This window comes from Dama dama, chromosome 7, assembly GCF_033118175.1.
Source record: "Dama dama isolate Ldn47 chromosome 7, ASM3311817v1, whole genome shotgun sequence".
Classification (NCBI taxonomy): Eukaryota; Metazoa; Chordata; class Mammalia; order Artiodactyla; family Cervidae; genus Dama; species Dama dama.
This window is the reverse complement of record NC_083687.1, coordinates 12,773,322-12,786,971: the sequence shown is the minus strand read 5'-3', so window position 1 is coordinate 12,786,971 and position 13,650 is coordinate 12,773,322. Positions and strand designations below refer to the sequence as shown.

The 13,650-nt window shown below is 48.7% G+C and overlaps 1 protein-coding gene across 1 annotated transcript in view; it reads right to left on the bottom strand.

Moving 5' to 3' along the window:
- PNPLA1 (patatin like phospholipase domain containing 1) overlaps positions 1-13,650 on the bottom strand; it is a 52,448-nt gene that overhangs the window by 23,087 nt on the left and 15,711 nt on the right. Inside the window, exons 2-4 of the mRNA XM_061146065.1 lie at positions 3,456-3,688; positions 1,529-1,594; positions 245-454 (exon numbers count right to left, since the gene is read on the bottom strand). Of these exons, the coding sequence (XP_061002048.1) occupies positions 245-454; positions 1,529-1,594; positions 3,456-3,688 (509 nt within the window). The remainder of the gene's footprint in view (positions 1-244; positions 455-1,528; positions 1,595-3,455; positions 3,689-13,650) is intronic.

The window sequence follows — 13,650 nt, the reverse complement described above, 5'->3', positions numbered from 1 at the left end:
GACACAATCAGGGGGAGAGAACTGAGGCTGGGAGCCCCTGGGGCACTTGTTCATTCCTGGGTAGCAGCAAGGCCAGGATGCAGGTTTACAAGGAAGTTTAAGGGACCAGCGAAGGGGGAAAGCACAGATGGACTGAGTGGGCCCCACTGGCTCCCCAGTCCCAGTCCCCCTCCCCACGCCACCACCCTCCCTGGCTCTCCCTGACCCCACGCTCAGATCCCTCTGCCTCCCTCGTGCCTCTCACCATCAGGTCTGGGGGGAACAGGGCATGGGTCATCCTGGCAATGTTCTCCAGGGAGAACTGGAAGGAGCAGTTGAACAGGCGGAAATCATGGAAGATGGCAGGGCAGTCCCGCGGGCAGATGTCCTGCTGCCCACTGAAGGTGGAGATGGTGATGGAGTCGGTCCAGAAGGAGCAGGGCTGCATGCCGGTGAAGCCCCCGTCGATGTACCGCTGTAGGACAGGGGGTGCCCGTGAGAAATGCTCATCTGGGGTCACAGGCCCTCTCCCCAGCTCAGGTCATCAAAGAAAGGGGTCTTGGGACTTCCCTAATGGTCCAGAGGTTAACACTCTGCCCTCCCAGTGGGAGGGGAGGGGTGTGGGGGCATGGGCATGGGTTTGATCCCTAGTAGTCTGGAACTAAGATCTCGAAGGCCACATGGTAAGGCCAAAAAAAAAAAAAAAAAAAGGAAATGGGTCCCTCGGGAGACGCTTTGACACCAAGGTTCAGGGGCATCCATGCTCTGGATAAAGTTGTCATAGTCATCTTTTGTGAAGTCCCTCAACAGCTGAGGGCAGGGCTGGGGAATGGAACCCGACCCCAGGGCCTTATGAGAAGCTGTACATGCGGTGAGTCCGAGCAGGTTGTGAGACATTCCCCCTCCAGGCTGCCGAAGATCCCAGTTGCCTCCCTCTGTTGAGATCAGACCTCCCCCTGCAAACCCTTCAGAACCCTCCTCACCACCTAGTGTCCACCCTCAAGTCCCTTCCCCTCTTGGGGCTTCTGTTCCCTCAACTTTGAACAAAGGATCACAGACGCAGAGGCTCCAACTCTCTGGGCACCTGAGAATTACATGGATGGCATGCACTAAGGGTCCATCTGTTAGCTGACTCCTAGTCTCTGGATCTCATTTTCTCTAGATATAAAATGAGGAGGGGATATGGGTTAAATCCTTCTGCTCAGAGTGTGGTCCGTGGACCAGCAGCATCTGCATCAGCTGAAGCTGGTTAGAGGCGCAGTCTCACACTGCATTTTCCTACTGGGAAAATCTGGCAAACTTGTGGAGCCTTGACTTGCCAGGCTCAGTAATGGGTTGGTAGGTGCAGAAAGAATCCCAGCCCAGTGGGGGAAAGGTCATCTTAAAACCCCAGAAATCCATCTACATTGCGAATTCTGAGTAGGAAAACACAAGGGCCTTTTCAATTCTTGTGGTCTTCCCACTGAATTCTGAGACCATCCCTCACAGATGTGGGTGACAGGGGCCCCCCTGGATCCCAGCTCACCCCCTCCCACACTGAAGCACATACCACGCCACGGTAAGTTGGAGGAATAAGGCCGCAGTACACCGGGACGAAGCAGCTGCAATACAGGGCCTGTGGGGAGAGAACAGGGCTGAGGTGCCCCAGGCCTGGGGGCTGAGTGGAGAGGACTCACCTGCAGCCTCTGGGCCACCACCAGCCTGGCCCTCCTTATACCAAGGTGGAGGCTTTGCCTGGGAAGTGAAGCCCCAAGTCAGTTCCTGGCTGGATCCTTGGTAACCTCCTTGGTTGGTCTGGGCGGGGTGTCCCAGCTTTAAAGGGACAGAGCGGCCTCAGTGATCTCCAGGCTTCCTTCTGCCCCCAAATTTCCATGAGTCCAGTGGAATTCAACAACCATTGTTATGTATCTGGCCTGGGCCTTTGGAATCTGATCCTTTGGAATCAAGGGATATGCCCACCCTTGGGAATGATCAAAGAGGGAGAACAAGTAGGTGACAGTACATGGGGGTGATCAGGGCTGTGATGGAGGTGGGCATGGGCAACGTGGCCCCAAAGAAGCGCCCAACCCAGGGGGTGCAAGGCTGGCAGGTAATGAAGGAAAGTTCCCTGGCAGGCGTGACTGGAGTCTCACTGAGCAGGTGAAGTGGGGTAGAAAGGGGGAAGGGCATCCCAGGCAGAAGGAACAGCAGGAGGAAAGGCACAGGGCCTGCTTTGTGGGACCTGCTCTGGCTGGTATCAGTAGGAGGGGAAAGTGGCGGAAGAGGACTGGGGAGAGAGAAGTCTTGAAGAACTGGGTGCTAATAAACCCAGGGGACATGAGGCAGCTGGAGGAAGTGTCCATGCCCATTGTCTATTCATCCCCCTCACCGGGATCAAAGCCATGCCAATCTGGGGAAGTGAGGATGGGCAGCAAGGGCCTTGCATTCAGAGGAGGGAAAGGGAGTGGAAATAAGGGTGGAGGGGCGTTGCCTCAACCCCTTTGTCCTGAAAGAAAATTGGGCATATCCATAGCACTCTTCAACACGAAGAATTCATAACTAAAGTTTATATTAATGGGGGCTTCCCTGATGATCGGCTCAGTGGTAAAGAATCCGCCTGCCAGTATAGGAGACATGAGTTCGATCCCTGGTTTCCAGAAAGGTCCTACATGCCTCGGAGCAACTAAGGCCATGCGCCACAGCTACTGAGCCTGTGCTTCAAAGCCCAGAAGCAGCAACTAATGACGCCTGAGCACCCTAGAGCCCAGACTCAGCAACAAGAGGAGCCACCGCAATGAGAAGCCCTTGCACCTCAACTAGAGAGTAGCCCCACCCCCTGCAACGAGAGAAAAGCCCGTGCACCAACAAAGACCCGCGCAGCCAATAAATAAGTAAATAAAATTATTTTTTAAATTATATTAATGAGCTTAGGAAAGTGCACTATCAGAGCCCTCTTTCCATTTCATGATAACGCAGTCCTTTTTATCAAGGACCAAAGGAAGAGAGAGGGCGAAGCGAGGCCGTTCCCACAAACTGGGGGTAACTCAGCGGGGAAACCCTGCAGCCCAGGCCGACAGGAGCCACAGGACCTCTGCTGATAATACAGACGGGCCTCTGAGAAGCTGCGGGATCAGAGCAGAGGGCAAGGCAGAGGCAAAATGGGCGGGACTCTGAGCGCTCAAGTGCAGGATGGTGACCAAGTCTGATTCGTTTTTGGCGTCTCTCTGTGCCCACCTCGTTTCACAGCTTGCCTGACAGAAAGACGGATGGCAGGAGCCCGAAGGGAGGGAAGAACTTGGGAAGCAGAAAATAGAAGGAAGTGAGGCAGACAGGCGGACCTTACCAGAGGCCTGTCAAAAAAGTAAGACCAGCCTCTCCTTTTCGGCCCCAGCTCCCTGTCCCGGTTCTCATTTCCAGCCCCGCCCTCCCGGCCCCGCCCTTATTCCCAGGCCCCGCCCACCCGGCCCCGCCCCCACACCCAGGTCCCGCCCCCTTGCCTCAATGAGCTCTTCCTTGGACGTATACTCCGAAACCACCACACTCTCTCCATCCGTGAACCGGGTGAGGGCCACGTGGAGCTTCCCAGTGGTGACCTTGTAGGAGTCCTCAGGCAGGACACGGTACAGAAACTGCCTCATCATCTGCACCATCTTACAGGATGGCGATAAGGGCCCCAAGAAGGACTTCTTCACCTCGGCCACACCCACATTGAGGACTCGAAGGTATTCATCTGTGGAGGAAGCAGAGAGGAGCGGGTGCTCAGCAGCCCCTATGGCACAAAGAGGTCAGGGGCAATTATGCCATCTCAGGGGCGATTATGCCATCTCAGGGGCGATTATGCCATCTCATCCCTGCAACCAGTAAATAGAAAAACCTGTAAATTCTGACACAGGAGAGGTCTCAGGCATCAACCTGTCATTCTGCACGTGAGGAAAGCGAGGCAGAGAGGAATGAAATCACTGGCTCCTGAGAGCTCACCACTAGTCAGGCGTCCTGCCTCCTTCAATTGAGGGCAAAGGACCACTTTTCTACCCCACCACCAGACTGCATTCTTTTGAGTCTTAGAGGCTTTTGGCCCTCTATGAGAGTCCCATTAAAATAGTGATATAGTAACTTATATGCAGAGTACATCATGAGAAACGCTGGGCTGGAGGAAGCACAAGCTGGAATCAAGATTGCCAGGAGAAATATCAATAACCTCAGATATGTGGATGACACCACCCTTATGGCAGAAAGTGAAGAAGAACTAAAGGGCCTCTTGATGAAAGTGAAAGAGGAGAGTGAAAAAGTTGGCTTAAAGCTCAACATTCAGAAAAACAAGATCATGGCATCTGGTCCCATCACTTCATGGCAAATAGATGGGGAAACAGTGGCTGACTTTATTTTTCTGGGCTCCAAAATCACTGCAGATGGTGACTGCAGCCATGAAATTAAAAGACGCTTACTCCTTGGAAGGAAAGTTATGACCAACCTAGACAGAATACTAAAAAGCAGAGACATTACTTTGCCAGCAAAGGTTCGTCTAGTCAAGGCTATGGTTTTTCCAATAGTCATGTATGGATGTGAGAGTTGGGCTATAAAAAAAGCTGAGCACAGAAGAATTGATGCTTTTAAACTGTGGTGTTGGAGAAGACTCTTGCGATTCCCTTGGACTGCAAGGAGATCCAACCAGTCCATCCTAAAGGAGATCAGTCCTGGGTGTTCATTGGAAGGACTGATGTTGAAGCTGAAACTCCAATACTTTAGCCACCTGATGGGAAGAGATGACTCATTTGAAAAGACCCTGATGCTGGGAAGGATTGAGGGCAGGAGGAGAAGGGGACGACAGAGGACGAGATGGTTGGATGGCATCACCGACACAATGGACATGGGTTTGGGTGGATTCCGGGAGTTGATGATGGACAGGGAGCCTGGTGTGCTGTGATTCATGGGGTCGCAAAGAGTCAGACATGACTGAGCGACTGAACTGAACTGGTAGTTGAAAGGCTTTACCAAGTGATACCTGGGACGCATGCTTAGTGCCTGCTGCATTGGTGGGCAGGAGTGGGTGCTAACCTTGAGGCAGGGGAATTACAGGGAGGGGTAAACTTTGTTTTGAAGCCATTGCATCATCTTCCTTTTATGGCCCTTGGCCTAGGCCTGAGAGGGAGAAGGGCCTGACATGCGAACACAAGGCTGTGTTGCAGGGGTTCCCAGGAGGGCGAGTGAGATGAACCTTCCCCCTGCTTCTGTGCCCAGGGGCACAGCTTGAGCACATAAGAGCCTACATGTGCTGGATGAGGCTCAGAGGTCAGATGTGTTGTCTAGGGGATGGCAGAGGAAGGTGTGACCCTCCCTGCCCTCTGCCATCCCCAGAATTCCACCAGGGAAGTTAGAGTTGTGCGATGAATAAGAAGCGCTGTCACAGCACTAGTGCTGTGAGATAGGTAGTTCTGGCCTCATTTTACTGATCAGGAGACTGAGGCTCTGAGAGCTAATATAAGTTGCCCAAGGGCAACCATCTGGTAAGGGAACAAAGTGGGATTTTAACCTAGAGTGTGTGACCCAGGAACTCATGCTCCTTCACTCCATTAAGCTAAAAGCTTTCAGAGCTGGGCCTGTACCTGCTTCTTGACAATTGCTGCTAATTTCTGTGCAAACCCGCTGGGAAAATCAGGAGTGGAAACAGATCTGAAAGGGACTGCTAATTTTGACAACAAACATTTAATTGTAAAAACATCCTATACTGGGACTTCCCCGGTGGCCCAGTAGTTAAGGATCTGCCTGCCAATGTAGGGGACGGGAATTCGATCCCCGGTCCAGGAACTAAGGTTCCACATGCCGCAGGGCAACTAAGTCCACGAGCCACAACTCTTGAGTTTGTGTGCAGCACCTACTGAAGTCTGCGTGCCCTGGAGCTGGCCCACTGCAGCCAGAGAGCCGCCCCACTTGCAGCAACTAGAGAAAGCCCGTGAGTAGCAGCAAACAGCTCGTGCACCACGATGGAGACCCAGCACAGCCAAAAACAAATAATTTAATTAAATTAAATGTTTTTTTTTTTTTTTTTAAGCAAAACCCAAAATATCCCATACAAAAGAACTTTCTTACAATTAGCGTCACGTAGCAATGGCTACTTGGAAAGCTGTGCAGTCATAAGCTCTCTGCCACTTTAGGTCATGAAGCAGAGGTAGGACAAGTACCTCGGCCAAAGAACTCATCAAAGGGATTCCTGCATGGATGGTAAGGGCTAAGATTCCTTCCAACTTCTGGGACTCTCACGGCCGCCTGACAGTAAATCTGAGAAGCCATCACAGGGGACATTACTTTCCTATTTACAAACAGAACATCTGAGGCACAGAAAGGTTAAGTGATTTGTCCAAGGTCATACACAGCGATCTGGGGACAAACCAAACCTAGGGGTGCTCTGCTCCTCCCACATTGTACCATTCACAGATTACTCCTCGTTAATCCTGGAAGCAGGTAGGATAAGGAGCTTCCGTATCACTTTACAGATGGAAAAACTGAGGCAGAGAAAAGCGAAAGAACACTGCCTGAGGTCAGACAGCCAGGCAGTGTTTGTTCTGACTCCAGATCCCACCTCCTTTCTCTGGGTGTTGGGCTGATCCCAGAGGCTGAGCCAGCCTGGGTTGCCATGGTGACGGCCTTTTCTCTCCAGCATTCAGAATCACAGCTGCCTGGGTGTAGTAGGGGCTGACCTGATCAACGCAGCATCTTAGCCATCACCCCCTCATAGGGGAGGATGCTCCTGGCGAGCTGGGACGGCCTTGCAATTTTAGCAAGGTTAGCCTTTACCAAGAACCAATTTGTACAGACTGTTTTCCCTTGGGGGCAGGGAGTGGCGGCAGGCAACCCACCAGTAGGTTATGAGGCAGCTGAGCATTTTGATACCAAGGTGCTGGGTCACTTGAGTTCTTGCCCATAAGACCAATCAGGTTGGAGAGTCAGGTTAGGGTGGGGACTCGCTTTTTGGCAATTCTTAAAGAGCAGCTTGAGGGGGCCTCACAGGGTTGGTGGCCTTTCTCACAAGCCTCAGAGTCAGGAGTACCTGGCTCAGCTTGCCCCCCAAGTCCTGGACTCCTAGCAGGAGGTGCTCACTAGGACCGCTGGAAGGAAATTTATTCTCACTGCACGGGAAATACATATTCATTGTGGAAAAAAGAATTTTTTTTTAATGCAGCTGAGCAAAATGAAAGTAAAATTAATGTCTTGGACTTCCTCCACCCAGAGGTTAACATTTGGTTTGTGTCTTCCTAGACTATTTTATATATTTATTCTTACTTACAAGAATGCTTATATAGAGTCATACTACATACACTATTTTGTAACTTGCTTTTTTTACCTAATCATGTCTTTCCACATCAGTAAGTACCCATTTATAACCTAATTCATGAGCATAATGGACAGCTATTTGTAAAGATATATCATTATTTATTGAGCAGGTCCCCAAAAGGGGTTGGCTACTTAGTTTCCTTGCTTTTTCTAAACAATTCTGCAATGAATCATCTCTTGCTAAATTCTTGGCCATTCCTTAATTATTGTCGTCAGGATAAATTCCTGTACATGGAAATGCTAGGTCAAAGGCATGCATATTAGTCTTGTAATACTTAAATCATTGCTTTGGTATATAATCCATTTACAGTCAACTCTCAGTTGTATAGGGATGGTGGTGGGTGACAGGGACAAGGCAGTGGCCAAGATAACATAGATATCGCCTACATACTTACATCTGAAAAATGGTGCCATCTGGAAATTAGAAGGGTAGCCAGGTTGAAAGGGGGCAAGAGATTGCCTGATTGCTCCCACTCAGGTGCCTAGTTTAATATTTTTTCCTACTGCTCACTAGGACTGCATCCCAAAGTGTGCAGAGTTATCTCTGTCTCACCTTGCTTCTCTTCAGATCTCTCTCTCTGCATCTCTTTCTCTCTCTGTCTTCTCAGAGAAAAACACCTAATCTGGTTAAACTAGTCTCTATTGGTAGAAAATCAAGTGTTAAGCATAGCAATTGCTGGGTGCTGCGAGGAGGGATAAATTTAGCTGGCTTCTTTATGCATCTCTGTTCTTTCTAGCACCTTCTCCCATTTAAAGGCCTCCTTCCAAGCTGCAGGCTGCTGGGCTCTGAAACATAGTGTCCCACAGGGACCACAGCAAGATAGGATTTAAAAGCAGCTTGTAGGAAACTCAAGGTGGGCTGCTCCCACCCCCAGCCCACACCTGCCACAACCACGTCTGCTCCTTCCCATCTCCTTTCACACCTTTGTATTTAACCTAATTGTGGGTCTGTCTCCTAAACCAAGGAGAGTCTCTGAGGGCAGGTCTCTGTGGTCCTTCTTTCTCCATGACCTCTCACTGCACTTTGCCCGTGGAAGACCCTTCAGAAACTTTGCTCTAAGTTGGGAACTCCTCATGGAAGGGATGGGCCACACTCACCTACACCCACCAAGCCTCCCACAATACTTGGTGGGTGCTTGGTGTTTGTTCAGGACATGAACAAAGGAAAATAAAAAGCCAACAAAGCAAGCAATGGAAATGCTTACAGGAAAGAGTTACTTGACTTAATTACCCAATAAAAATTTGAAGGCAAGCTCATCACAGATGGATAGATAACAGAGTCAGTCATATTGATAAGTATGGCCAATTCACCAGGTTTTGTGAGTCTATTGTACCAAAAACTTCCGTTGAAAAATAAATAAGATCCTGAGATTGGGAGGTTTTGAAGAGCATTTGGAAACCACTCCAAGACTTAGTCACTCAGAGACTCTTTTCTGTGACCAGATCCAGTTCTTAAAAAGAGGTTAGGCTTTGGAGCCAGGGAGATTTGGTTCAAATTCCAGCTTTGCCACACAATACCTGGGTCAACCTGGCAAGTCAAATAACTTCTTCCAGCCTCAATTTTGCCACATATAAAATGGGTATAATAATAATTATACCTTACTGGGTTGTTATGAGGGAGATCATTTTTTTTTCTCATTCTTTTTAGGAAGACAGTTTTTTTTTTTTCTTTTTTTTTAAAGAGTCTGTGCATAGTAAGTGCTCAATACTGGTTATGCTAGTGATTCCCCATGTGACCGCGGACAGTGTTTCTTGATGTCTCTGGCTTTCAGCTTTCTCACGGAACACGGGACAATGATTCCAACCCACATCTTCATCAAGGTGCACTCAGGTTCACTTACAGGTTCAAGAGAGCAAAGTACAAGCACTATGGAGATGAGAGGATGTACCCCAGTCTCAGGGCACGGTCAGGGGGTGGGTTAGGTGTAATGTAGTTTAGGCATAGTTGGCAGTAGCACTCGCCCTGTCAACTTGGGGGACCCTACAGATTTAGTAGGGGAAAGAGGGTCTTAGTAAAATCACTGAAGAGGAAAGAAAGAATTAGATGCATGTTTATTTTACTTATTTGCTTAAGCACCTAGTGTTTCCCCCTTCATGTGGGCAATGATGTTCTCCACATCATTCATCACTTTGTCCCATAGTGCATGGAACATGGTAGGCACTTAATAAACACAGATGCAGCCATGAATAATGAATATATCAGCAAACCCAGAAATCAAGGGAGGACCCCAAGGCTCAAAGAAACAGCTATTTAAGGTGACCCAGAGTATAAAAACAGAGGGCTTCTCTTCCCCTCCTTCACATAGCCTCTTGCTAAGGGTTAAATCCTAGAAAGATGGGCACTTGGCAGCGGACAATTTAAATTGCTGGGGATCCCATTCATAGGGTGCCCGAATTAACTCGGCTGTGCGGGATGAATTTGCGGTGGAGGATGGGACTAGAGGCCCCAGCCTCCCGCGGACTGGTAGCCTAGCAACAACTTCCAGTTCAGCCAATCACCGTGAGGCTCCCTGCAGCTGCGGGAGCTGTGGGCAAGGGTGTGGGGGTGGGGGTTGAAGCAGGGGGCCGCAGGAGCCCCCTGGGGGAGGCATCGGTGAGCAGACTCGCGTTCCCAGGAAAGCCATGCAATTCCCCAAGTCCCTGTGTGGAGACCCTGGGAGTCTACTGCTTTTACCTGATCCCTAATTGTAGGCTGAATTATAGGCTGTATTTCCCTGTGGGTATATCATGACTGCCCGACTCCACTGTAATAATTATTATTTGTATTATCTTAACAACAGTCGTTTACCCAAGCAGGTTTTCACACTATAATCTCAGTTTATCCTCACAGAGGCTGCGGGGGATGTGGGGGAGACGGGTTTATTCTCCATCCTGTTTCTATATCCTGCACTGCAGGGGCACTGATTGAAAAACAATTGCCTGAAGCTGCAGAGTCACCACTGGAAGGTCCATGGAGACCCTCTGAGGCAGTGATTTTTCAGTCAAGGAGTCTTTGTTCAAAACAAACATGGGGAGGAAATCCCCAAAAGAGGGGATACAAGTATATGTATGGCTGATTCACTTTGCTGCACAGTAGAAATGAACACAATGTGGTAAAGCAACTATACTCCAATTAAAAATAAATAAGTTAATGAGAAAAAAAAGAAATCTCAATATGTAGAACAACTAAAAACAGGGCTGTTCTGGGTTGAAGGCAAGTGAGGTCTCAGGCCCTGCCCAATCTCCCTAGCCCATCCTGAGAAGGAAGGTCCTGAAAGCACAACCCTGAAACTCCTAAGGATCTAGGAGCCTAGGTCAAAAACGCTAAACCAGACTCATTCTCTCATCTTACAGGTAAGAAATCCAGCAGGACAAAGGTTGAGCTCAATACATATGGCTGAATGGCTGGCTGGCTGGCTGGCTGGCTAAATGGAGAGATGAATAAATAATGGATATATCCTAGGTCACACTGTCTGTGTTAGCAGAAACTGGAACTAGAATGTATGAAAAAACTGACATTTTCCTTCTCTGTTCTGAATGCATTATTGGCTTTAGGCAAGAGCAAAACAACTCTGACCTAGTAAGCACTTAAATAAACAACTGCCCCCCCAAAAAATACTTCTTAAGGATAATGACAATTTTCCACACAGACCTTTTTTCTGACCCTAAGGGTTTACCAAAGAATTGGCACTAAGAAGTTCGAATCATCCTATCCCTGGTTGCCATGGAAACAGCAGTGCCTGCCACTGGTGTATCACGTGGATTCCTGTCAAGTTGCCCGTGGTGCTTTTTCCCGGGCCGGGAGCCTCACACAGCCCCTGAGTGCTTCTCACCAGAAGGCAGGCATGATCTCCCCAAATTTCCACTGAAGGATCTACTGATTACCCTGAGATGGAACAGGCGGAGAGAATGTGTCCCAGCTCTATTCTCTCTGTTTTCTCTGGTGGACCCAGAAGTCTGTTTGGGATTCTGCTCCAAGGTAGAAACAAATACTGCCCTCCTTCCAGGCTGTGGCCCATTCTACCCTACAGACTCTTCCTGCACTACTGTGGGGACACTGGGATAATGCAAGAGTTGTGAACTGGTCACCCTTGAGTCTTTGTGTGTGTGTGTGTGTGTGTGTGTGGTCAGTGGACTTCCAGGTGAACCTCTGCTATAAAGAAAAAAGATCATCTCAGAGCATCTTCTCATTAGAGATTTGCCCAATTTAGGGCGCCACTGCAGAGGAATGTCCATGCCTCCCTTTTTCAAAACCATGATTATTGAAGTTCATTTCTGCTGACTGGCAGTATTCACTGCCCCAGCTGTCCAAGACTTCACTTAGTTGGGTCTGTTACATACCTACATAGACCACCATTATGTTACGTGATTCTTGAGGTTCTCATGAAACTACAGGGTTCGTTCAGTCCTACTCTGCTGTTTATGGAGGAACCAGAGATCAAATTGCCAACATCCGTTGAATCATAGAAAAAGCAAGGGAATTCCAGAAAAATATCTACTTCTGTTTCATTGACCATGCCAAAGCGTTTGACTGTGTGGATCACAAAAAACTGGAAAATTCTTAAAGAGCCAGGAATACCAGACCACCTTACCTGCCTCCTGAGAAACCTGTATGCAGATCAAGAAGCAACAGTTAGAACTGGACATGGGACAATGGACTAGTTCAAAACTAGGAAAGGAGTATGTCAAGGCTGTATATTGTCACCCTGCTTATTTAACTAATATACAGAGTGCATCATACAAAATGCTGCGCTGGATGACTCACAATCTGGAATCAAGGTTTCTGGGAGAAATATCAACAACCTCAGATATTCAGATGATACCACTCTAATGGCAGAAAGCAAAGAGGAACTAAAGTGCCTCTTGATGAGAGTAACAGAGGAGAGTGAAAAAGCTGACTTAAAACTCAACATTCAAAAAACAAAGATCATGGCAGCAGTCCCATCACTTCATGGCAAATAGATGGGGAAAAAGTGGAAACAGTGACAGATTTTATTTTCGTGGGCTCCAAATTCACTGCAGACAGTGACTGCAGCCGCGAAATTAAAAGATGCTTGCTCCTTGGAAGAAAAGCTATGACAAACCTAGACAGTATATCAAAAAGCAGAGACATCTCTTAGCCGACCAACATCTGTATAGTGAAAGCTATGGTTTTTCCAGTAGTCATGTACGGATGTGAGAGTTGAACCATAAAAAAGGCTGAGTGCCGAAGAATTGATGCTTTCGAACTTTGGTGCTGGAGAAGACTCTTGAGAGTTCCTTGGACTGCAAGGAGATCAAACCAGTCAATCCCAAAGAAAATCAACCCTGAATATTCATTGGAAGGACTGAAGCTGAAGCTCCAATACTTTGGCCACCTGATGAGAAGGGCTGACTCATTGAAAAAGACCCTGATACTGGGGAAGACTGAGGGCAGGAGGAGAAGGGGATGACAGAGGATGAGATGGTTGGATGGCATCACCGACTCAATGGACATGAGTTTGAGCAAACTCAGATAGGTAGTGAAGGACAGGGAAGTCTGGTGTGCTGCAGTCCATGGGGTCACAAAGAGTCAGACACGACATAGTGACCCAACAACAACTGGCTACCACTCTTTGGTACCTCTTGGTGCCATGCCCTGTGCCAGCTCCAATGCCTCATAGTTCATTTAATCTTTATGACACCCCTTTGAGGTAGGTGCTATGATTATCTCCTCTTTAGATGAGGAAACAGAAGCTCAACCAGTAGCTTGGCTAAAGTCACATGCTGGAAAAAACAGCCAAGATAGGCCTTGAAGTCTTGAGGGCCCCAAAGCCAATGTTCTTTCCAGCACAGCCACTGTCTCCACCAGGGACATGCCCTTCATCTCCAGAGCCTCTGGTTCCCACAGTGAGGCGGGAGGGTCGGGGTGGGGGGTTGTGGTGTGCGGGGGTGGCTGGTTCCACAGAGGCTCTTGGGATCTGCCCTGCTAGGGTTTAGTTTAGGCATAGCTCCTAAGGGCTCAGATATACCTGGGAGACAGGAAGAACAACAGAACTCAGACCACATCTTCAAACATATGCTCCCCTATCTGCAGACCCAGAGCCCTTTCTCAAGCCCGTCTCTTCTCTCATCAGTAAACAGAGTGTACAGTCCTGCTTTTCTTCCCAATACACAGACTTCTATTTATTTACTGACTTTTTACTATCTCTGCAGACTTCACCCTAAAGCCCAGCTGAAGATCTGGGCCCTTTCCAGATCACCCCTGCTGTTAGCTCTCTCTCTCCACTGTTATTGTCTGCACCATTTATCTCAGGCTACCTTGAGTGGCCCATCCTGTCTCTCTGGCTAGCACATTCCTTGAGGGCAGAACCTGTATCAAGAACACCCTCCTCCCCCCATTATTGCCTAGCTCAGTGCCAAACA